Source organism: Leptodactylus fuscus, chromosome 11 (genome assembly GCF_031893055.1).
Source record: "Leptodactylus fuscus isolate aLepFus1 chromosome 11, aLepFus1.hap2, whole genome shotgun sequence".
Lineage (NCBI taxonomy): Eukaryota > Metazoa > Chordata > Amphibia > Anura > Leptodactylidae > Leptodactylus > Leptodactylus fuscus.
The window spans coordinates 82,742,552-82,769,070 of record NC_134275.1 but is presented as its reverse complement, the minus strand read 5'-3'; the positions used below and the strand labels follow the sequence as shown (position 1 = coordinate 82,769,070).

General features: G+C 41.3%; 4 protein-coding genes across 4 annotated transcripts; all 4 read right to left on the bottom strand.

Moving 5' to 3' along the window:
- Nucleotides 1-6,413: 6,413 nt before the first annotated feature.
- LOC142185583 (olfactory receptor 6C1-like) lies at nucleotides 6,414-7,379 on the bottom strand. The gene has a single exon (XM_075261012.1). It carries the CDS (start codon nucleotides 7,377-7,379, stop codon nucleotides 6,414-6,416), a length of 966 nt encoding a protein of 321 aa, XP_075117113.1.
- Nucleotides 7,380-11,433: 4,054 nt separating this feature from the next.
- On the bottom strand, nucleotides 11,434-12,396 carry LOC142185582 (olfactory receptor 6C74-like). Its single transcript, XM_075261011.1, has one exon. It carries the CDS (start codon nucleotides 12,394-12,396, stop codon nucleotides 11,434-11,436), a length of 963 nt encoding a protein of 320 aa, XP_075117112.1.
- A 4,191-nt stretch (nucleotides 12,397-16,587) lies between these two features.
- Nucleotides 16,588-17,553, bottom strand: LOC142185581 (olfactory receptor 6C1-like). The gene has a single exon (XM_075261010.1). The coding sequence runs from the start codon at nucleotides 17,551-17,553 to the stop codon at nucleotides 16,588-16,590; it is 966 nt and encodes a 321-aa protein (XP_075117111.1).
- Nucleotides 17,554-20,815: 3,262 nt separating this feature from the next.
- Nucleotides 20,816-21,751, bottom strand: LOC142185580 (olfactory receptor 8G17-like). Its single transcript, XM_075261009.1, has one exon. It carries the CDS (start codon nucleotides 21,749-21,751, stop codon nucleotides 20,816-20,818), a length of 936 nt encoding a protein of 311 aa, XP_075117110.1.
- Between the last annotated feature and the right edge of the window lie 4,768 nt (nucleotides 21,752-26,519).

The window sequence follows — 26,519 nt, the reverse complement described above, 5'->3', positions numbered from 1 at the left end:
AAGATCAGGAAGTGAAGAAGATCTTAAAAAATTCACATGGCTTCTCGCTCAGCACGAAACTCCAAGAAATGCATTTTAAGTCCTTAGCTAGATGGCACAGATCTCCTTTGTGGTTGTACACCAGAGGATTATCTGACTCGGACTCTTGTTGGAGGTGCTCAGCTAGAGAGGGAACGCACTTGCATATATGGTGGTTCTGTCCCAAGATTCAGCCTTTTTGGACTCAAATCCAGCAGATGATATACGAAATTACGTCCAAAAAAGTTACTTTGACTCCAACTTTAGTTCTGCTATCCCTTCCTCAGCATGACCTATCACCAAGGAAATATGACCTGATCACATACCTGATTGAAATGGCCAAATCACTAATTCCATGTTACTGGCTTGGCTTCACCCTGACCCCCCCCCCCCCCCCTCAATCTCACATTTGACCACAAATATGTATCAACTGGCAAGATTTGAGGAACTCATTAGTTGGTCTAGAGGAACACATGCTAAGTTCTTAAACACGTGGTCCCCCTCGCTCTCCTACTACAAAACGAACCTCTCTTCAGAAGTATGAGAGATATGCCCCTTCCGATTCCTCCCCCACCCCATCATGATAAACCTTCCCTTTTGACTATACCTCTCCCATATATAATTTTCCTATTCCCAGAATCTATCGGCCTTAGACAATACTGTAAGTAAATGTTCTTAATCACCTCTATTGTTCTGAACTTTTACCACAGTTTAACACATATTTTTGCCTGTTTTATTGCTCTACCAACCCAATGTTAACACTTTATATTGACTTTGTATCCAATGTATGCTACTGTTCTTATTTGTAAAAACTCAATAAAATAAGATTTACAAAAAAAAATAAAAATTTCTTAGCCCCTAATACGGTGGTTCCAGAAGCATCCCTCTCATTGTGTTGGATTGATGCAGTGGATTGGACTGAGGACCCAGACATTCACCTTGATTTTGATGGGGAAATTGATAACATTTTGGCATCAAGTCCTGGGAGTAACTTTTATTTAGAGGGCCACAAAGGTGGAGAATTGGCTGCAACCACTACTAGCGGTAATGGTCCTCTAATATGGGACTCTACATTACCTCTGAGAAGAGCTGCTGTTTTTCTTTGGTTTTCCCTGCCTACTAGAAGCTAATCCTCTCTAGCCCTCAGCAGCTCATCTGTCCTCACGTCTACAAGCCGCAAAAATGGCACGAAGATGGCGCTGGCTGTTCTTATAATTGGGAGGTCACATGTTTTCGACAGCCAATGGGTTTTTTAAATGTTTTCAACTGTCTCTGTTGTCATAGTTCCTGTCCCACCTCCCCTGCACAGTTATTGGTACAAAAAACGCGCCAGGGAAGGTGGGAGGGGCATGAATTTTTACTGCATATGCAGCCTTGTATTCGATTGGAAACGAATACACCGATCGCCATGATATTCGATCAAATATCTATTTGATTGAACAGTGTTGGCTCATCTCTAATGCAAATCTTTGGAATCGCACAATCTGTAGAATTTTATAGTCAATGTGAATTTATAAAATTAAAAAATAATTCCCATCCTCCTGATACCCAATGTCATTTCTGATAGTGGATTATTTTAAAACTTCCATCAGGGCTTTACTCTCATGGGCGCCTTCGCTACATTGTGTTTTGTAAAAAATCAAAAATATAAATTTACAATTTTGTATCTAAAGAAATTGCTTAGGATTTCAGTCTTCTTATAGTGGATATCTCGAATCCAAAAGATTGATATCTTGATAAATATATGTCTGTTTATTCACCAAACTACATCCGGCAACTATGGTACCCATAAAACGTTCCTATAAAATAAGTAGTACTATATATGTGAGTACCTATAGAATGTGAGTACTATATACAGCATGTGAGTACCTATAGAACTACACTCACCGGCCACTTTATTAGGTACACCTGTCCAACTGCTCGTTAACACTTAATTTCTAATCAGCCAATCACATGGCAGCAACTCAGTGCATTTAGGCATGTAGACATGGTCAAGACAATCTCCTGCAGTTCAAACCGAGCATCAGTATGGGGGGGAAGAAAGGTGATTTGAGTGCCTTTGAACGTGGCATGGTTGTTGGTGCCAGAAGGGCTGGTCTGAGTATTTCAGAAACTGCTGATCTACTGGGATTTTCACGCACAACCATCTCTAGGGTTTACAGAGAATGGTCCGAAAAAGAAAAAACATCCAGTGAGCGGCAGTTCTGTGGGGGGCGGAAATGCGTTGTTGATGCCAGAGGTCAGAGGAGAATGGCCAGACTGGTTCGAGCTGATAGAAAGGCAACAGTGACTCAAATAGCCACCCGTTACAACCAAGGTAGCCAGAAGAGCATCTCTGAATGCCGCACAGTACGTCCAACTTTGAGGCTACAGATGGGCTACAGCAGCAGAAGACCACACCGGGTGCCACTCCTTTCAGCTAAGAACAGGAAACTGAGGCTACAATTTGCACAAGCTCATCGGAATTGGACAATTGAAGATTGGAAAAACGTTGCCTGGTCTGATGAGTCTCGATTTCTGCTGCGACATTTGGATGGTAGGGTCAGAATTTGGCGTCAACAACATGAAAGCATGGATCCATCCTGCCTTGTATCGGTAACGGTTCAGGCTGGTGGTGGTGGTGTCATGGTGTGGGGAATATTTTCTTGGCACTCTTTGGGCCCCTTGGTACCAATTGAGCATCGTTGCAACGCCAAAGCCTACCTGAGTATTGTTGCTGACCATGTCCATCCCTTTATGACCACAATGTACCCAACATCTGATGGCTACTTTCAGCAGGATAATGCAATGCCATGTCATAAAGCTGGAATCATCTCAGACTGGTTTCTTGAACATGACAATGAGTTCACTGTACTCCAATGGCCTCCACAGTCACCAGATCTCAATCCAATAGAGGAGCATCTTTGGGATGTGGTGGAACGGGAGATTCGCATCATGGATGTGCAGCCGACAAATCTGCGACTGCAACTGTGTGATGCCATCATGTCAATATGGAGCAAAATCTCTGAGGAATGCTTCCAGCACCTTGTTGTATCTATGCCACGAAGAATTGAGGCAGTTCTGAAGGCAAAAGGGGGTCCAACCCGTTACTAGCATGGTGTACCTAATAAAGTGGCCGGTGAGTGTATATGTATGTCTAAATGAAAACCTCTAGCTCAGAAGGTGTAGGGAAAAAAAAATCCATCACTTTAACATATGAATACAAAAAACAATCAAATACTTGAGTATTACTATTGTCTTATAGATGTAGGTTCCATCTGTGCAATCAACATCTAGAGTATCTCTAGGACAGAGTGTAATATGCAATAGGCTAGGACTAGAGATGAGCGAGTATTACTCGATCGAGTAGATATTCGATCGAATACTATGGTATTCGAAATACTCGTACTTGATCGAGTACCACTCGCTATTCGAATGGAAAAGTTCGATGCAGAACCAGCATTGATTGGCCGAATGCTATACAGTCGGCCAATCAATGCTGGTTCTTCTCCTACCTTTAGAAGTCTTCTCCATGCAGTTTCCCCGCGGTGTCTTCCGGCTCTGAATTCACTCTGCCAGGCATCGGGCCTGGGCAGAGCTGACTGTGCATGCCGCTTGTAGTGCGGGCTTGTAGTGCGGACATGCACAGTCGCTCTGCCCAGGCCCGATGCCTGGCAGAGTGAATTCAGAGCCGGAAGACGCCGCACAGAGAAGACTGCTCGGAGGATCCAGCCCGACCCTCACTCGTGGACTTGGTAAGTGTAATTTGATCGAACATTGCCTACCCCTGTAATGAGCATTTTCCCCCCATAGACTATAATAGGGTTCGATATTCGATTCGAGTAGTCAAATATTGAGCGGCTACTTGAAACGAATATCGAACCTCGAACATTTTACTGTTCGCTCATCTCTAATTAGGGCCCAATGTGTCACCTTACGGATATGACTTTGGGCTACTACCGAGGGACTTGTCTAAATGGTCCCCTGTTTTTGACCCTTTAACCCCTATACAGAGACCTGGTCTTTTCTAAAGGTGACCATCAATCTGTTACCTCTAGGAATAGTCTTGGTGGAGGTGATGGTTGACCCTTGAGGGTGAAGAGACACCAGTATGAAGCACCTAAGGAACAGGCAGGAGGCCTGAGGTCAGGGTAGGGCTCATAACACTGGAGATCCAGGGAACAGGTCATATCAGACAGCATACATTTGAAAGTCAGGGTGTTGGATAGAGTCAGACTTCTGTCCACAAAAAGACTAATCCAGACTAAGCTATTACTGAGGAACCTTGTACAACTAGGGACCACTGATAGGATCGAGATATGTATCCTTAAAGAGCAGAAGAGTATCATGAGCGGCAATGGTCAGGTCTTGGATGTCATCAATATCATTCCCCTGAAAAAAAAACCTTTAATGCAATATAAAGATTGTATTCCACATTTGATTGCATTTCAAAAAATATCCTATAGCCCGATGGAAATATACTCTGACACTACTTGCATTAAAAAGGCCAGGACACTATTTCAGTTTTTGCCTCAGGCAGCAGAAAATCCAGAATCTACAGTCCTATGAAAAAGTTTGGGCACCCCTATTAATCTTAATCATTTTTAGTTCTAAATATTTTGGTGTTTGCAGCAGCCATTTCAGTTTGATATATCTAATAACTGATGGACACGGTAATATTTCAGGATTGAAATGAGGTTTATTGTACTAACAGAAAATGTGCAATATGCATTAAACCAAAATTTGACCGGTGCAAAAGTATGGGCACCTCAACAGAAAAGTGACATTAATATTTAGTACATCCTCCTTTTGCAAAGATAACAGCCTCTAGTCGCTTCCTGTAGCTTTTAATCAGTTCCTGGATCCTGGATGAAGGTATTTTGGACAAACAATTCAAGTTCAGTTAAGTTAGATGGTCGCCGAGCATGGACAGCCCGCTTCAAATCATCCCACAGATGTTCAATGATATTCAGGTCTGGGGACTAGGATGGCCATTCCAGAACATTGTCATTGTTCCTCTGCATGAATGCCTGAGGATTTGGAGCGGTGTTTTGGATCATTGTCTTGCTGAAATATCCATCCCCGGCGTAACTTCAACTTCGTCACTGATTCTTGAACATTATTCTCAAGAATCTGCTGATACTGAGTGGAATCCATGCGACCCTCAACTTTAACAAGATTCCCGATGCCGGCATTGGCCACACAGCCCCAAAGCATGATGGAACCTCCACCAAATTTTACAGTGGGTAGCATGTGTTTTTCTTGGAATGCTGTTTCTTTTTGGACGCCATGCATAACGCCTTTTTTTATAACCAAACAACTCAATTTTTGTTTCCAAAATGAAGCTGCCTTGTCCAAATGTGCTTTTTCATACCTCAGGCAACTCTATTTGTGGCGTACGTGCAGAAACGGCTTCTTTCTCATCACTCTCCCATACAGCTTCTCCTTGTGCAAAGTGCGCTGTATTGCTGACCGATGCACAGTGACACCATCTGCAGCAAGATGATGCTGCAGCTCTTTGGAGGTGGTCTGTGGATTGTCCTTGACTGTTCTCACCATTCTTCTTCTCTGCCTTTCTGATATTTTTCTTGGCCTGCCACTTCTGGGCTTAACAAGAACTGTCCCTGTGCTCTTCCATTTCCTTACTATGTTCCTCACAGTGGAAACTGACAGGTTAAATCTCTGAGACGTTTTGTATCCTTCCCCTGAACAACTATGTTGAACCTTCTTTGTTTTCAGATCATTTGAGAGCGGGCTGTCCATGTTCGGCGACCATCAAACTTAACTGAACTTGAATTGTTTTGTAGAAAGAAATGGTCCAAAATACCTTTATCCAGGATCCAGGAACTGATTACAAGCTACAGGAAGCGACTAGAAGCTGTTATCTTTGCAAAAGGAGGATCTACTAAATATTAATGTCACTTTTCTGTTGAGGTGCCCATATTTTTGCACCGGTCAAATTTAGGTTTAATGCATATTGCGCATTTTCTGTTAGTACAATAAACCTCATTTCAGTCCTGAAATATTACTGTGTCCATCAGTTATTAGATATATCAAACTGAAATGGCTGCTGCAAACACCAAAATATTTAGAACTAAAAATGATTAAGATTAATAGGGGTGCCCAAACTTTTTCATAGGACTGTATATACTGTATGTCTCTCTACTAATAGGTAAACCACAGACTGTCAATGTATACATATAATATTGAATGAAGGGAATGTTTGTCGACACATTGTAGACGGATTCGAGCAACCCATAGAATTTGCAGTCCAGTTTTGTTCTCAAGATCTCCACTTTAATGCGAGATAATAAAAACAGAGTTACTTAAGTTTTATGTAAATTTTAATCTTTCTAGATTTTACGAAGGTGATTTGAAAATATTCGCCGTGTACGGATAGGTATCAATGTGAGAATTTACATTTCCCCATTATGGCCCTGAGCATTGGTTGATACTACAAGTCTCAGTCTTCTCCTTACAGCGTCTTTGACGTCCTTATTCTTTAAGCTGTAGATCAGCGGGTTCAGTAGAGGGACGGCTGCCGCGTTAAATAAAGAGAAAAACTTACTGGAGCCCAAATTGATGGATGACGTTGGCCTCAGATACTGGGAGATGAGAGTAGCATAGAGACAGAGGACAACCGTGAGGTGAGAGGAACATGTGTAGAAGGCTTTACGTCTACCACTGCTGGAACGTATAGACAAGATGGTGGAGATAATGAAGACATAGGAGATGAAGGTAAGGACAAAAGGGGTCAAACCAGAAAGAAATGCCCCAACAGTGAGAATATAGATCTGGAGAAAAGATGTATCACTGCACGACAACTTCAAGACGGGCACCAAGTCGCAGAAAAAGTGGTTTATCCTGTTGGACTCATAACATGTTACTTTCAGGATCCCTATAAAGGTCGGTAAGCTTTCAAGGAAACCAAACACCCAACAAAAACAGGCCAGACAGACGCAACGTTGTAAATTCATCACAAGATGATAATGTAAAGGGTTACAGATGGCGACGTAGCGATCATAGCCCATAGCGGCCAAAACCAACAGCTCATCGCAAGTCAATGACAAAAATACAAAGATTTGCACGTGACATTCAAGGACGGATATAGTGTTATCTCCCAATATGAAGGACGTCAGGATTTTATGAAGAGTGATGGTAGAACAGCTAATGTCCAAGACAGACAAGTTGGCCAAGAAGAAGTACATGGGAGTATGGAGATGATGATCTAGACAGACGAGGAGGAGGATGGTGAGGTTACCTCCAAGAGTGGCGAGATAGATGAGCAGAACCAGGAGGAAAACTAAGAACTGCAACAAAGGATTATCTGAGATCCCGGTAATAATGAAATAGGTCGGGGCGCTCACATTGTTACCGTTCATTTCCAATTTAAAATTAGACAAATTAAAAACAGCAAAAGACAATGGATTATCGAAACTTCACATATGAACATTCTATATTCCGCAGACGACAGCTACACAGCGCGGAGACCGAAGGGAAAGTGTAATGTAATGGTAGCGAGAGGAGAGAGGGGGATTAAATAGACCGTTTTTACACCTTCCAAAATTTCCCTTGAGAAATTAAAATCCAAAGGGATAAAAACACAAGAAATACACAAAGGACATGAGATATCCCCTTCTAGTTAGGAAGCTGTAATGATGATAAATATGATTTTACAAAATATGAATGTTTCATGGAAAAGGTCGCCATTTTTTTCTTGATTTTACTACTTTACCCCCTTCCCACTGGTAACAGTTCTTGATTTTTGACTCTTCACCTTCCAAGCCCCATAACATTGTCGTTTTTGGACACAGGGATACCTAATGTGTATGTGTTTCATAGTAATATTTTACTTTATGTATTCTAGGGAAAGGGGGGGATTTAAACTTTTTTTTCCTAAAACATTTATTTACTATTTTATTAGCCCCCTAGGGGGCTTGAACCTGCAGTCATTCGATTGCAAGTCCTATAGACTGCAATACAACTGTATGGGATATTTGCTACATAGCTATTGAGGCTGGTCATAGATGCATGTGGGGGGGGGGGCACGATTACTCATAGGGGTCACTAATACACTATAAGGACACTATGAGGGCTATTACCTTGGTGGAGGGGTTCACACTATTAGGGAATGTTACCTACCATGGGTCACTTAAGAGGTACATGGAGGCAGCTGAGTTAGGCTAGGGCTATACAGTGGCTTTGGCAGCAACTCGTGCCATGCGACCAAGGATCACCATGTGGCCTCGTGACTATAGTAAGTCAGTGGAGTTGCGTTGTGACCCCGAGGGTTCTGCAACTGCAACTTCTAGTTGCTGAAAGGTCGAGCAGGGCATAAAACATCCTATTGGTTGCAAAGAAACTCCTTTCGCTTACATGGTGTTATGGTTCTGTGTGTATATATAAAAATAATGAACACAACCAGAACTGCTAAGCTGCAGAGCACTGCAACGAGGTCCTCAAGCCCAGATGGGCAGCCGTATGTCTGAATATGAACCACCAGTTAAACTGCACTGGCAGTGATGTTGTGTGGCACAAATGTGAACAGGCTGCAACAGACTCTCTCCAGTTAACTTCACTGGGAGAGCGTGCCTATGTATAGCAGTTGAGTGAAGTCAAATGAAGCCTTGGCAGAAGCACCTGCTAATTACAGCAGGGGAACCAGGCCCTAGCATATGCTTTACTCTGCTGCAAAAGCAAGACTGCCAGGGATTAAATTCACTCCTGGTCAGTCACACAAAAAACTCCTTAACCTGCGAGGATCCACACAGCAGTTAGACAAGGAATAGGCTTACTGATTCCCACTGGCAGAGCCAAGGAATTCTAACTTGGTCCCTAGACAGCTCCAGCCATTGACTGGAACCTGGCCCTAACCTCCTGTCTCAAAGTAATTCTAGTCAAAGTGTGAGCACTGGGCGGGTGTCGGCTCACACTATATAAAGGCTAGTCCCCGCCCAACAGGGCAGTGGCCATGATGTCACTGATCATGCTCAGTATGGCCAAAATAGGACTTAGTCTCTGAGCGGCCCCAAAATTTCTAAGCATGCTCAGTAGGGAGAGAATGGTACTTAGCCTCTGAGTGGCTCCAAAATGTCTGAGCATGCTTAGTAGGCCGAAAGCTGGACTTAGACTCCAGACATCTCACTGCACAATGCCGAGGGCGAGGTTTGGATTGGCCCACACGTGGCGCTATGCGCTGGACAGGAAGCCTGCGGGACTCAATGCTAACACATGGATGAAGAAGTCACAAGGTGGCACCGCAACTTTTGGTTGCCCAATGAGAGTTTCAGCCAATGTTCGCCAGGTAACTTTCTCAAGACTTGCTGTGTTTGCCACACGCCATGTCAATAGAGACCAAGTCTATCACACCACAGTCTACTGTATACTGTTTGCATGTAATATTAAAGGGGTATTCCAGCTAATTTTTTTTTTTTCTTCTCAGGATTGGTCATCAATAAGAGCTTCCATTCAATCCTATTAGATGGGATATAAATATATCACAAGAAGCAAACACTGTGTGTTGTAAACAGTGAAGGGGTCACGGCCTGCACATGAGCATTGCAGTCCCTCCAAACAGCTAAAGAGATTTGACGCCCAGCGATCTCTTATTGATGGCCTTCGTTTTCGAAAAACTGTAGGTCATGTCGCATACAACTTTACAAAGGTGTATGTGAGTGTGGGAATAAAAACATAACTCAGGTGTGCAGCTAAATACAATAGTATATACATTTATTCACATCCAATAGTGAAATTAAGCTAAATGGTAAAAAAAAAGTTTTAAAAAAGTAGCGTATAGAACAGGGGTGGGCAATTAATTTTCCCATGGGGCCACATGAGAAATTGTAATGGTTCTAGAGGGCCATGCGCACAGCGGCAAATTTAGCTCCACCCACTTCTCAGACTCCGCCCAATCATTTTTCCATGTGCCCCACAAAGTAAAATCCTCCTACAGTCATCCTTACATTATACCCCCTAACCCCCACATTATAACGTTTCCCTCCAAATGTCCCACAGTATTAAGTCCCTCTCCTGGTGCCCCAGTATAAACCAGCAGAAACTGGAGGGGGACATTAAACTGGTGGCAACTAGAGGCAGACATGTCCCCCTCCAGCTACCACCCATGCTTTAATATCCTCCTCCAGCTGCCCCAGTTTAATGTCACCCTCCATCTGCCCCTCAGTGTAATGTCCCCCCTCCATATGCATTCGGTTTAACTGCCCCCTACATCTGCCCCTAATTCCGCCCTCTTGCTCACACATGCTGTCTCTTCTCTCTTTATCATCCAGCAGCCTCCATTGCCGGCAGCTTACAGGAAGCACACAGTCCCGTGTGGCTCCACCCACTAATGAGTCATAGCCTATCCTGGTGATAGGCAGTGATGACATCATCACAGGTCCTTGAAAAAACATCAAATAGCTATGTGGGCCGCATAGAAGTAGTCAGAGGGCCGGATGTGGCCCCCGGACCGGACATTGCCCAGGTCTGGTCTAGAAGAAGAAAATAGGGAAAATACAATATTCAAATGGATAACATTCCAAAACCATACACATAAAATATTATATATTTTGCTAAAAAAATTTTATCTAGGCCTTTTCATAGGTTTTTGTTGTCTTCTGTGATAAGATACTGCAACAGTTTAACCAATTGTAGGAATTCGGTTTCACTCTGTAACATCTCGATACAATTATGTTGAATAAAACTCATTCTGTATCTTTGGTTCTCTTACAGCTTTCCCTCGGTTAATAAAGCATATACAAGGTGCTAAGAAAACACATAGGACTATATTCCTGCACTCAATAGACTGGGGGAACCTAAGGGGGACCAAGCCTATCTCTCGAAATATTACCTCGACTATCAACACCCAGAATTTACACAGGTTAGGGCATTCCCATCAAATATGTAACTTTTCGGTCACTGATCCACCAACATTAGCTTGTAAGTAGACTTTGTAACAACAATATAATCTCAAGATCACTTGCACAATTGAAAACATTCTAAATTTATTACCACATAAAGTAACAATTGCTGGGTTCCAAACATGGAGCTCAGTCCTGAAGTCCAAAAAGTTTCCCATCTGATGTGCGTTAAACAATGAGAAATAATTATGGGGGGATGGATGACATCTGCCTTAGATACCGGAAGACAAGAGAAGCATGGAGACAGAGGACAACTGTGAGGTGAGAGGAACATGTGTAGAAGGCTTTACGTCTACCACTGCTGGAACGTATAGACAAGATGGTGGAGATTATGAAGACATAGGAGATGAATGTAAGAACAGAGGGAAAAAGACAGACATAATGGTCTACCTTGTGGGTTCGTAACATTTGTAGATCCTCATAAAGGTTGGTGAACTTCCACAAAAAGACCACAAATCCAACATGGGGAGGCCAAATGGGCACAATTTAGTAATCCATTACAAGATGATAATATAGGGAGCTACAGATTGCAGATTTGTCTATTGGTTGATACTTCAGCAAGTCTCAGTCTTCTCCTTATAGCGTCTTTCACGTCCTTATTCTTTAAGCTGTAGATCAGCGGGTTCAGTATAGGGACGGCCGCCGCGTTAAATAAAGAGAAATACTTATTGGAGCCCAAATTGATGGATGACGTTGGCCTCAGATACTGGAAGACAAGAGAGGCATAGAGACAGAGGACAACTGTGAGGTGAGAGGAACATGTGTAGAAGGCTTTACGTCTACCACTGCTGGAATGTATAGACAAGATGGTGGAAAATATGAAGCTGTAGGAGATTAATGTAAGGGTAAAAGGGGTAAGGGTACAAGCAAACACCCCTATAATGAGAAGATAGATCTGGAGAAAAGATGTATCACTGCATGACAATTTCAAGACGGGTACAATGTCACAGAAGAAATGGTCTATCTTGTTGGACTCATAAACTGAGAATTTGAATAATCTCAAAACTATTGGCATGCTTTCAAGGAAACCGAAAACCCAACACAAAGAGGCCAAAAGGACACAAAGTTTGGGACCCATCACAAGATGATAACGTAAAGGCTTACAGATAGCGACGTAGCGATCATAGCCCATAGCGGACAAAACCAACAACTCATCGCAAGTCAATGACAAGAAAGCAAAAATTTGCACAAAACATTCAAGAACCGAAATCGTGTTATCTCCCGATATGAAGGACGTCAGGATTTTATGAAGAGTGATGGTAGAACAGCTAATGTCCAAGATAGACAAATTGGCCAAGAAGAAGTACATGGGAGTATGGAGATGGTGATCTAGACAGACGAGGAGGAGGATGGTCAGGTTACCTCCAAGAGTGGCGAGATAGATGAGCAGAACCAGGAGGAAAACGAAAAACTGCAACAAAGGATTATCTGAGATCCCGGTAATGATGAAGTAGCTCGGGGTGCTCACATTTGTATAATCCATATTTGTGAATATGAAGGTGACAATTAAGTTGAAAAATAAGTTGAAAAAAAATTAGAAAAATAAGTATAAGATTTATCTCACATAAGAATTTACATATATAACAGGAAATTTCAATAACGTTTTTATAATGATATCAAAATATGAGTTACGTCAGTGTTACCTGCTACCTAATACATATACAGATACTAGCCCTGTGTATACTCTGTATACTCGCCATTAATGGGTTGTGCTGCCAGTTTCAAAAAGATACAAAATAATCCTTACACCAAGTGCAACATGACACATGTAACCGATATATCCAGCAATCTACAATGGTCGAGAGGATAAGGCAACGTGTCAGAGAGGATCCTCGATGAGAAGGAGCAGGCTAGTGATAGGAAGAGGGGAATAAATAGACACGGATAGACCCTCGAGAGTTTCTCTTGGGTTCAGGGAAACCCCACAAGATGTGAAGTTCAGAAAGCACAAAGGACAGATATTTTACTGTGAGTTAGGAAGTTCTAATACTAAGTTTACTATAACAGTGTTTTTAGAGATTGTTTGACTTTTTTTGTCATCTAGTTTGTAAACTTGTAAGTGTGAATTGAAACAATTGAACAGAATATACGTGGTTAGTAATGCAGATAGTCATAGGTCACATAGATGTCCTAGAGAAGGGCCTCCACTTCTGGCTTAGGCGGAACAAGTTCACTTTGAAACTATTTTTTGCCCAATCATGGCGTACATTCATGAACCTGAACTTCGTAAAGTTCTCTCGTTTCTACTCAGGACATCTCTATGATCTAATGTAGAGAGCTGCACTTTACATGGATGGCAATATAATATATTTGTTCAGCTCTAGCTTTTCCAACTCCATTTTTCCTGCAGGTATCAAATATTACTTTGTAGCGGTAAATACAGTAACACATGGAGGTGACAAATGGCGGCACACGAGAGTCATCAAGTCCATGTTACCGATCCATAACTTAAGAACATTTACCAATGTAGGCCTTTGGACAATCTGAAACACTCTTTAGAGAATGGGGGAAACGTATCAATCCTTCTACACGCGTTCTCCCTTTCCTTGTTTATCTCTTCCATGTTGGGTTATCGCATGTAAAATTTTGTTCAAGTTTTTTGTTTTAGTCTTGAAAGCGAAAACTAGAAGACGATTAAATAACATTGCGGTAGTAACGTCCGTCCTATATACAGTTCTTTCTCCCTCTTTATGATCCACTCCTGGTTTTGGCTTTCATCACTAAAACTAAAAGATGAACATGTCTGAATGGCAACATTTAGATGAACAGTCTTGCCATTTTTTTTGTTTATTAAGCTCCACATTTGGGAAGATCCATTTGCTAGGGTTAGCGCCAATGTCAATGAAATCTTGACCTACTAAGTGGGTCATACACTTCAGATTGTAGACGTCTTAAAGTGGCAGATTTTGGACTGTTTGCTCTTGGTTGATCGTACACAAACTTACAACAGTCTTTCTGCTGTGATCTGTTGTGCTTGGGTTAGACTGACAGAGCTGTTTCTTGTATTGTGGCCACGTCTTTGTACTAATACTCAGAAATTGTCCACCATTGACTGATTTTAGCCTTACATTAGCAATGAACTGTCATCTGTTGATTTTCCCAGGATCTGGAGCAGTCGAGCACTTGTTGGAAAGTTTGGAAAGTTTGTGGTGTTTCGTGTATTTGGGACACTTGGCCGTACGACCGACCAACCACAGTTCATTTCAGACAACAGATGTCTGTCCAAAATCTAATGTGTATGGCCAGCTTAAGGATTGTAAGTCTTTCAATTTTTTCTCTAGCAAAATGGACATGAATCTGTGAGCTTGTACAATTGGGCGAATTTTTGTTTTTGTTGGAAAGGAGCCATTTGTTACACCATTTAACCTCTTACAGCTCTGTGCAGTACTATGACATCATGCTAAGTATTACGTTCATACCCAACATCGTAATAATCCTGAGCAGTAATGCCACAGGCACAGAAGCTGCAGTTTATATCCACATGTATGACACTGGTGTACCCAGGATAACGTACTTCATGTCATATGTCGGTAGAAACTGATATTTAGGCACACCCAGGCACAGAAGGGAAGGAGCGCTATTTGATTTTTGGGGTTAAACATGCTCACTGTACCCCTATATCAGTGATTCCCAAAGTGGTCCAGGTGGACTTCAAGGGGTCTCAGACGTGACGTAAATTTCCATCGTTAGATCTAATCTTTACATTTTTGGACAAGTTTTGGGAATATGGTAGAAATGTAGCAGTGGGAGGTCCACTGAACCAGTTAAATTTCAAAAGTGGTCTACAAGAAAAAAAAGTTTGGGAACCTCTGCCCTAGATGAATAGCTGAGGGATAACATATTTAAAATTGGGTCACTTCTTTGAGGTCTCAAATGTACTGGTACCTTACATACGTGCCTTAGAGGAAATGCTTTTATGTTGCCAAATCCATGGTCCTTTTCTATTCTGAGCCCTTTTATGTGGTCGGGCATCACATAACAACCACATGTGGGGTATTGCCCTATCCAGGAGAACCCACCTTACAATTTATGGGGTCTATGTCTCTGGTGGCCCATGCTGGCTTATAAAATTTGAAAATTGCAATTCTCTTTCTGTACCATCTGCTGTGCAGGACCATTTGGAAAAGCTTGAGGGGTCAAAATGCTCACTCTACCCCTTTAAGGGGTCTAGTTTACAAAATGGGGTCACTTTTGGGGTTTCCCACTGTTGTGTCCAAATGTGACATGGTGTCTTAACACTATCCTAATGCAACACTGCTCCAAAATCTTCATCTGCTCTTTCATTTCTGAGGACTCTGTTTGAGTCAAGTTTCACGGCAGGGCCACCTATGGGATATTTCTACAAACTGCAGAATCAGAGTAATAAATATTATAGTGAGTTTTACTGTTACCCTGTCTTTGTACGCGGTTTTGAATAATTTGAGGAGTAAAGTTTCTAAAATGGGATCAGTTATGGGAGTTTTCTTTTATATAAACCCCTCAAAGTCACTTCACCACTGAGTAGGTCCCTAGAAACCAGAATCCTGAAATTTTCTTGGAAATTTGACAATTGGCTACTAAATTTATAAGCCTAATGACATCCTAGGACATTGAAGAAGCGATGTCACTATACGGTAGACATATTGGAAATGGTAATTATTCAGAATTATGTGTGATATGACTGTCTGCGTTTTAAGCCAAGTATAATGACTAGAGATGAGCGAACAGTAAAATGTTCGAGGTTCGATATTCGTTTCGAGTAGCCCCTCAATATTCAACTACTCGAATTGAATATCAAATCCTATTATAGTCTATGGGAGGAAAATGCTCGTTTCAGGGGTAGGCAACATTCGATCAAATTATACTTACCAAGTCCACGAGTGAGGGTCGGGCTGGATCCTCCGAGCAGTCTTCTCCGTGCAGCGTCCCCACGGCGTCTTCTGGCTCTGAATTCACTCTGCCAGGCATCGGGCCTGGGCAGAGCCGACTGCGCATGCCCACACTACAAGCCCGCACTACAAGCGGACATGCACAGTCGGCTCTGCCCAGGCCCGATGCCTGGCAGAGTGAATTCAGAGCTGGAAGACGCCGCGGGGAAACTGCACGGAGAAGACTTCTAAAGGTAGGAGAAGAACCAGTGTTGATTGGCCGACTGTATTGCATTCGGCCAATCAATGCTGGTTCTGCATCGAACTTTTCCATTCGAATAGCGAGTGGTACTCGATCGAGTACGAGTATTTCGAATACCGTAGTATTCGATTGAATACCTACTTGATCAAATACTACTCGCTCATCTCTAATAATGACCAAAATTTACCACCAACATAAAATACAATGTGTCTCGAAAAAACAATCTTGGAATCCCCTGGATAGGTAAATGCATTACGAAGCTGTTCTCACATCTTTGAAAAATGGGCATTAAGGCCCAAAATACCCTACGCCATTAAGGGGTTAATAAACATTCAGGTAGAATCCATGTACCAGTAATATTTTAGATGTAATAGTGAATCAAGAATATTTCTGTTGACTCGTTGACTCGCAAGATTGATTTCAACACTAACCAGTGGGATTCCTAATGTCTTCTCTTAAGGTTACTAGAATTCCAAGTAACGTTACTCAAGGTACATTATGTGGGTTTCTATATTATATCCTACATTTGTTCGATCATATGTAGTGACATATATACATGTGGGGTTTACGTTTCCTCGTTACAACCTTGAGAATGGTTTGATACTACAAGTCTCAGTCTTCTCCTTACAGCGGCTTTGACGTCCTTATTCTTTAAGCTGTAGATCAGCGGGTTCAGTAGAGGGACGGCCGCCGCGTTAAATAAGGAGAAATATTTATTGGAGTGCAAGTTGATGGATGACGTTGGCCTCAGATACTGGATGACAAGAGAAGCGTAGAGACAGAAGACAACCGTAAGATGAGAGAAACACGTTAAGAAGGCTTTACGTCTACCACTGCTGGAACGTATAGACAAGATGGTGGAGATGATGAAGATGTAAGAGATGAATGTGAGGGCAAAAGGGGTAAAAGTACAAGCACATAGCCCTGCAATGAGAACATAGAGCTGGAGAAAAGTTGTGTCACTGCATGACAACTTCAAGACAGGCACAAGGTCACAGAAGAAATGGTCTATCTTGTTGGACTCATAACACATCACTTTGAAGAGCCCCCAAAGCGTCGGAATGTTTTCGAGGAAGCCAAAAATCCAACAGAGAGAGGCCAAAAGCGTACAAATTTTAGGACTCATGACTACATAATAATGTAAAGGGTTACAGATGGCGACGTAGCGATCATAACCCATAGCGGCCAAAACCAACAGCTCAACACAAGTCAACGACAAAAAAGCAAAAATTTGCACACGGCATTCGAGAATTGAAACAGTGTTATCTCCCGATATAAAACTAGTCAGGATTTTATGCAAAGTGATCGTAGAACAACTAATGTCCAAGATAGACAAGTTGGCCAAGAAGAAGTACATGGGAGTATGGAGATGATGATCTAGACAGACGAGGAGGAGGATGGTCAGGTTACCTCCAAGAGTGGCGAGATAGATGAGCAGAATCAGGAGGAAAACTAAGAACTGCAACAAAGACTCATCCGAGAGCCCGGTAATGATGAAATAGGTCGGCGCGCTCACATTCCTGGGGTCCATTTATGTCATCAAATCAAACAAATTCTAAACAGTCACTGTAAAAATGTACAAAAAAAAATCAACACAAGTCCTTCGATATAGAAATAAAAGCATTTCCAGCAAATATTTATCGTAATATTAAGCCATAAGCGTAAAAGATTTTCTATTTTACCTGCTACCTGCTATAGGGACAAGGACTAGGAGTGGAATGCCAGACTTGTGGAGTATTTTTATAGGTTTGGTTGCAGTTTGTAATAAGACACAATATAATTTTTGTTCCATGTGAAACATGATATATCCAGTAACTGGAGCTGCACAATTCTATTCTTGTAGAAGAGATGGGTCGTGGTAGTGATTGGAGAGGAGGATTTTATAGGAAAATGTCAGACTATTGAGGGTTTCCCTTGAGTCACCCAAAGCCAAAGGGATCAAAGGTGACACAAAGGACAAAGTTACATCGTTACAGGCAGAAGTAAGACATGACTAGAAGTGAAAGAAAACAAGAACTATGGAGGAAATGTAACTAAATGTAACTAGAGCAAAATCTGCAACAAAGTCTACATGTGATTGGTACGGGATGTAGAATAAATGAGGATTTGCCAAATCTGTGCTGGAAAACATCCATTACACTAATCTAAGTGTACAAGTACAGTATCCTGGTCATGTAGTCAATAAAAAAAACTAAAATAACATCTAACCTGTCTACCAATATACCTAATTCCCACCACCTTCCACCATAGTCAATTCTTGGACCCTTTCTATACTGTTGATAAGTCTCCTCCATCCACAATTTTATGGCCATTTTATTAATTTTTAGATCTAGACACCATTTATATCTATGAGACTTCCCCAGAGGTTGGTGAGATTCTGCTCAGCCCTGTCTCGGACGCCATCCATCTTTGGTTTAGGAATGGAGTGGACTCATTTATAGAAACAGAAGACTAATAAGAAAAAAAAAAAGAATACAAATTTCGCCATGGATTTTGACCATTAGTGACGCTAAGGCATCATGATCTTCTGGATGATGAGACTCCAATAGAAAAATTTTGAGAAGCTCTGGTTTGAAAAACTAAAAATTCAGATTTGAGCTCCGTTCGCATGGCTATATTGGGAATCTGTATCACATAGATCTTGAGTACACAATTTTATGGATTCATACTATACCTTTGTATGTGGCTTTTGAACGCCACGTTATAGTCAGTACTATCTCATCAAGAACCCAAAGCCTCATGTGCGCCTCATTTTTTTTTTTTGCAGATTTTGACTTTATTTGATGTTCATCAAAAGCTTAAAGACCATGGACATCTTTACACTAGGTTCACACTACGTTCGGCTTTCCGTTTTTTTTGGATTCGCTTTGGGACCTCAAAAAACGGAAACCCAATCCACTTAAAACGCAGATAACCCCATAGACTATAAAGGGGTCAAAAAGAAAAATCCTGCTGCATTTTTCAAGTGGATTCAGGGATGGACACCCCGAACAGAGTTTGAATGCTGGCGTGAGCCGAGCCTTAGATTGATACTTTCCTTATTTATTGGTATGTTTGTTTTGTTAAAATTCTTTTTTTGTAATTTGGTTTTATTACAAATTTTCAACTGGATCTAAAATTTTAGAACAAATGATCGGGGCAGAATTATACTTCCCATCTAGGTCATCTTGAAATTTCAGATGGCCTCATGTGGTGGCACAAAAAAGCTCATCATCGTGTTTTTGTTGCTTTTATATTTGTATCAATTTTTTTAAGCTTCCGACCTATAGTGCTATACATTATACTATACAGTATATTCCAGTACATTCCTGCTATTTATCAATAAGGCCTAGAATTTACATGTCTGCATGTGTATTACCACAATAATGTCACTAATGTAGGGTCTCCGGTGTCCTAACAAAATTCCTACTGTACAACATGGTGAACCCTGAAATGGCCAAACAACATTTATCACAAAAGGCAAATTTTATGTTGGATTTACAAAAACCACACCCTCTTGTCTATATAAATTCTATAACATAAACCTGGAAAAACTGGACCATTGGAGATACGTTTGTAAACTCTGAGCCGATAGGTGGTCACCCAAAAGTCCAGTGTGGAGCAGACAAAGAAAAAAATGACCCAGCTTGCTGCAAAACAGTTTTACTACTGGTAGAGCGGAATACCCCAGCGGCCTCGCTCAGGCGTTTGGCCGATAGATTAGGCAGCACCACAGCTACTCTACCAGCCGTGTAGTTCTAGGACTAGTTCCAGGACTAGACTATTGATGGCCTATCTTTAGCATAGATAAGATGGTTCCAACACCCTGGCCATTTCTGATCAGTAGTAAGCTTCCCCTGGATCAACGCTGTAGGGATTGTAGGGTTATAGGTTAGACTTGATGGACTACTGTCTTTATCCAACCTCATCAACTATGTAACTATGTAATTATGCACTATGACATTTCACCCAGCCATAACCCCCAATAAAGCTATCTGCAGATGAGTCTCTTCCTTTTGAAAGAAATGTTCTGGTTTGGCTTTATCCCCAGACAATGTCTCTAGATGTGATGGAAAACCAAGCATTGAGTTACGTTCCAAAAGAAAGAACTAGAGTTAAATTTCCTTTTTCCATCTCGGTGAATGTGTTTGCCGATCCCTTCCTCTTAATAATTCTGGTAAATCTCACTCCAGTGCTGCCAATTATTAGGACTTGTTTACCACACTCCAGTCTTAATCAGCCTAATTGTTCCAAGGTCCTGAAGCATATCATACACAACTTACAAGCTAAAATTTTCCAAAGTGGTAGCCCAATGAAGATCATGGTCAGCATGTACCAAAAAGTTACCAGGTGATGGCCAAGTTTTAAGGTCTACACCCATCCAGCAAATCATTGCCGAGATGACTATAACTGCTAGGATGAGACTTTTGGGAACAGTCAAGTATGGTTGATCTACACTACGCCATTTTTTGTTGCTCCCATCCTCCTCTTTGTGAGTGATAAGAGTAGTGTCGAGAAGAACCTTTTGATCGTTCCCGTAAACCCTGTCTTAGGGTCTTAGACGATTTTGTTTTAAAAACTTTTCTTTCAAACTTACTAAGTAAAGTTAAGACAAAAATTCTCGATAAATCCATCCATCTATTCCCCTCACTACTCTATACTGCAGAGAACATCAGAGCAATGACCGGTTGTACAATCATAGCTGAGAGTCATTGTGGCCATCTGGAGAATTCCATAATGGTTGGACGTTGTATCAATATAAACCAGGTTAGAATTCGTTTGCTCTTATTACATTTGTGTGTCGAGTTCATCGATCAACTTATTATTTGTTTTACAACCTTTAACTTCCGCACGAACGCGGCCTTCACGTCCTTATTTCTTAAGCTATAAATGAGCGGGTTGAGCAGGGGTACGGCCGCTGTATTAAACAATGAGAATAGTTTATTGGACGTCTTTTTATCGGCCGATACTGGGGTTAGATATTGACACCCAAGAGATACATAGAGGATGACCACCACGGTCAGATGTGAAGAACACGTATAGAAGGCCTTATGTTTCCCAGAGGTGGTTTTGATCTTCAGAATAGAGATAATAATGAATATGTAAGGAGTAAAGGTCAGTAAACATGGGGTTAAATTTAATAACAAAAGTCCCTCGGTATAGATCAGGATTTCCAAGGTGTCTATATTGCTGCAGGAGAGTTGCATGATCGGCATAAGGTCACAAAAGAAGTGATTTATTACTAGTGACTTGTAACATGAGATTCTCAACAATAGGATGACATAAGGTATGGCCTGAAGAAGCCCCAAGGTCCAACAGATGACGGACAGCAAGAAACAATTTAGAAAACTCATGATGGTCGTGTAATGTAGCGGATTGCAGACGGCGGCGTACCGATCGTAACTCATGGCTGCCATCAGTAGTAACTCATTTCCAGTTATACCAGAGAATAGGTAAACCTGTGTCATGCAGCCAAAGAAAGAAATGGTATGGTCCTTGGTAACATATATGAAGAGCATCTTATTGAGAGTAATGGTGGAGGATAACATGTCCATGATGGACAAATTAACCAAGAAGAAGTACATGGGGGTATGGAGGAGATGATCCATGGTGACCAGCAGAAGAATAGTCATGTTACCACCAAGAGTGATAACATAAATGACGAGAACAAGAAGAAAGATAAGACACTGTAGCTGCGGAAGATCGGACATTCCTCTAATGACAAAATAATCCACCATGGAGTCATTCATAACTGGATGTAGACTCTAAGTTTTAAGATCCACCATCCATAATTAGAAGTAATATACAAGTAGCATCATGGTGAACAACGTACCCGAAGAAGGTCTTGAGATTAAGACAAAGTCCAACCATTGTACATGATAGATGACATACTTGGATTGGGATTCAATAAAAATGGGGATACAACTTTCCCACTGAAAAGAACATAAGATTTCTTGGAAGATTCAGTCTGAAACACAAAGGGTTGTAAGTTATTAGAAAACAGAGGCCACTTCTCCCATAGAGATGAAACATCTCCACATTTGTCTATGGGCTATATTGGGGCTGCCACTTCAACCACCTCAACCTTGGACTAGACACAACAGTGGTTTATTCTCAACTGTTTCTTTAAATCGGATCCTCAGGTTCTGGAACTAAAGCTGAAACCTTGGCTCACTGCTGTTTTTGCTATTTTAATATATCTTTTAATATAATAAAAAATAATACCCGTCTCGCCCCCTCCTGTGAACTACACTTGATTTGGTTTTAATCTTTGGCCTCTTGAATACAACCGTTGTACGTATTCACAATTATGGATCCACAATTGCCGAAAGACTCATTCATTCCTATGGGCTCACACACATGAATATAATTTTCGCAGCCCTGTCTTCGTGCCATAGTCAAGGACCACAAATTACGAAGCATGACTTTTGGTGGATCCATGATTGCGGATGACATATGGGCATGTTTTTTGCAGATTGTTGATCAGTATTATGATTGTGTGAAGGAGGCCTAAGTGTACCTGTAGATCACCGGGTCCTGCAAGAACAAAGGATTGGACATGTGCAAATCCAATATGCCAAATCCATAAACTTCCCCAACATCTGCCATCGGGAAGAGTCGGACACCTATACATGTTAAATAATTGGCTAATCAGGCCAACATTAAATAACTTTTATCTCATGTGTAGGCCTAGTGTAACATGGTCAATGTTGAAGAAAAGCAAAAAACTATTATTTATGAGAAAGCGAAGATCCCAGAGGAGACAACGTCCTATAGGCCCATTTATAGAACAAATGTGGATACAAAAATATTCTCAAAAATATTACCAGTCTTGGTTCACGATAACTAGAATCGATGCATTAAGAATAGAATTTTTAAATGTAGATTATGAGCCCCATATAGGGATCACAATGTATATTTTTTTCCCCTATCAATACATCTTGGTAGAATGGGAGGAAATCCACGCAAACACGGGGAGAACATACAAACTCCTTGCAGATGCTGTCCCTGGTGGGACTTGAACCCAAAACTCCAGCGCTGCAAGGCTGCAGTGCTAACCACTGAGCCACCGTGTTGCACCAGCTGCCCTATAATTTTCCACTTTGAACTATGAGTAGGGAATGTTGTATGATATTGCAGAGGCTACCATGTGAAACATAAAGACTGAGAATATAAGACAGATTTCTTTCCAATAGGAAGAACCCATAGGGAAGGTCCATGAAGGACGAGATCAGTGGATTTGAAAACCTTACGAAATATAAAAAACATTACTTTAATCTTCTCTATAAAGAGAAAAATGGAAAAATGTTGGGATAGATTCAATGTGAGAAGTTAAAATTTTAAGAAAGTGCAAGAGGGATGAATGCAATAGAAACTGAAACATACAGAACATTGTGTTATTAGAGAAATGATGTGACCCTCTCCCTCAGGAGATGTCCAGGACTCTGCAACTACTGGTAAAAAATTGTAACATTCGTGAACAGATTGACTGGAGCAAAAACAGAATATAACAAGTCATCTCATAATTGTATAGATGCAAAAGATACATCTGTGACACAATGTATCCATCGGGTTCTAATAATTACAGAGAAGAATAAAATTATAAAGTAATAAAGTGGTTGAGTTCCGAAACCCTGAATCCGTCGTCTTTCTTCATCACAATGATAGATTATGGGGAATGATTAGAAATGTTTTCTTGTTAATAATGAATCTTTTTTGTCTCCATTTGTGAAGACGGAGAAACAGAAGACGGAAACCGAGGAACAAAGTAAGTGGGGGATTTATAGATGGCTACATTAGGTGTTATGGAACCTACAGTAGGCGCAAACAATGATACAAAGTAAAGAATGTTTTTTTTTGTTTTGACAATTAATAAAATCAAATAATTGGACAAAATCTAAGATCAATATTTGATGTGACCTTTGCACTTTGGAGGAGGAGTCTGTGAAGTGATGATATGACAGAAGGTAAGGGTGTAAAAATGAGGTTTTACCTTTGTGTAGAATCATTTTTAGATATTTTATTTTTACGTACATACTGTGCAGAAATTGTAGACAGCTATGGAAAAAATGAAATTGATGAAGAAAAGAGAAATGTAAATTCCATCAATATTTGGTGTGACCGAGAAGTGATGATCCGGCCCCCACAGATATAGCTCTGACCTCATCATCATCCAGTCTGTCCGGGATGTCATGAAGAGACAGACGCATTGGAGCGAGTGACATCCACAGAAGATCTGGGCTTAGTTCTTCAAGATGGCGGTGGGAACAACCTCCCTGCCCAGTTCTGCCAAAAACTGTCTGCAAGTAACGAGAAGAACTGATGGGGGGCAAAGGTCACACTAAATATTGATGGGATTTACATTTCTATTGTCTTCATTCACTTCGATTTCGGAAAGCATTCTTTCTGTGCAGCACAATATGTATGTAAAAACAAAATAAAAAAAAACCACAACAAACCTCATTATTACATCCTTGTCTTCTGTCATTATAGATCCCGAGTTTACAAAGCTCACCCAAGAGTAAGAGAATCCGATACAACGAAACGACACAAAGTCTTCCAGCGTCCGTGTGATACTTCTCTTACATATTATCATTACAAACATTCCCTTGTTCTACTAGACATGTGATACATTTGCTTACATGCTTCTGTTTCCAGGAGATATAGTCGGACTCACAGGTTGAATCTCAATTTATAATATGATTGAACATCTCTAAGGAGTCTCAGCAATCTCATAGGGACAATTTTCATCAATTTTTATTAATTGGTATAGAGAGAAAAGAACATTAGATATTACTTTATTACAGTAGATTGCAATGGTGGTTTTCCATACAGAGGTCAATGGGTGCACACTGATCTGCTGATGTTACTCCAATGGACCTTCTCAGTCATGGCCTTCAACTACTAGAGGGGGACGGTCAACTTAAAGGGATTCTACCATTAAAACATGTTTTTTTCTAATGACCACGTCGGAATAGCCTTAAGAAAAGCTATTCGTCTCCTACCTTTTGATGTGGTCTCCGCTGCGCCGGTCATCGGTATGCTAATGAGTGTCCGGTAGCAATGAGGGCGCGCCCCAGCACTCAAACACCAATGGAGGCGTCCCCACTGCTGCCGGAACTGGGCAATCCAGCCACGCCTTCTTTCTGATCTGCCTCCTCCCCTTCTGTGTCCTCTTCTTTCGTCGTCATGGGTGACACATGTGCAGTCGACTCTGGCAGCGAGACCCTGTTAGAGCCGACTGTGCATGCCGGCCAGCGGCCATATTTGCGAGGCCGCAATTGCGCGCATGCGCAGTATGCTCCGCAAAGTATTTGCCGAACAGAGTGTACTGCGCATGCTCGGTAAGGTCCGTATATCTCTCCAACGCGCGAGTGAACTCATCCAGGCGTCGGAGGGCTGTACGGACCTTACTGAGCATGCGCAGTACACTCTGTTCGGAAAATACTTAGCGGGCCGTACTGCGCATGTGCGAAATTGCGGCCTTGCAAATATAGCCGCCGGCCGGCATACGCAAGTGGGTGGGTGGTCCTTCATTGCTCAACGACTGGGACCATAGATTTGGTAGACCATTTATTTATTAGAGGAGATTTATATATATAAAGACATAACGTAAAAGTATTAGATTACATTTTAGCAGAATTTTCGATACTAAAACATTCTGTCCTATTTGCTCTATTTCTTCTGCTCGGACTAACCCAAGACATCATTGGTGGTGCTTTGGTAAGACAACCTTGTCCTAAAGACATTGTTCCAATATCCACATTAAAATCCCAATCCTATCTCGTAAGCTGGTTGTGACCATTGATGAGAAAGTTGATTTGGTCACTCACAATACCCCTATGATAAGGCTGAGCTACCAAAGTCAAGTAAATGTTCTCAATGGGGACACAAGTATTGGGATTACAACTTTAAGAACAAATAACTGCATAGTCTATGAACAATTTACTAAGAACAATTTGTTTCTCTGGACATATTCGTCATGGAGAATATGCTAGAGAAACAAAATTCTGTAGATTTTTTTTTTTTTAGAATTTTGTGTTGTCATGCCTGTTATTCTACCTAGAAATGTATCAAATTGGCAAATGGATGTTCCCATTTCTATTGTCAAAGAGGTGTCCCTCTATACATGCTGAGTCTGATAGCACTGATTGGACAGCCTACCCTCCAATTGGTAACACCCAGTTGCCAATTTATTCATAAATTTCAAGGGAGACTAATAGAGGACCTGCACAGCGCAGTTATAGAAAGTTGTTCCAGGAACAGTCCAAAATTTAGTGGAATAATCCAACTAACTGGATTGTATCCTACACCTAGAAGTGGGTATTTTTGGGCATTCCTGGGGCAGGGCATGAATATCCCAAATTTGGAATTCTAAAGGTTGGAAGCCATACCCAATACTGATATACATTTGCTAAGGACAGAAAAGGTTGCCAAGTTTACCGCCTGTTTATGCCTATTAGACCCTACCAGAGGCACAGCCTAATAAGTTGCCTATCAGGGTATTACATTATATCA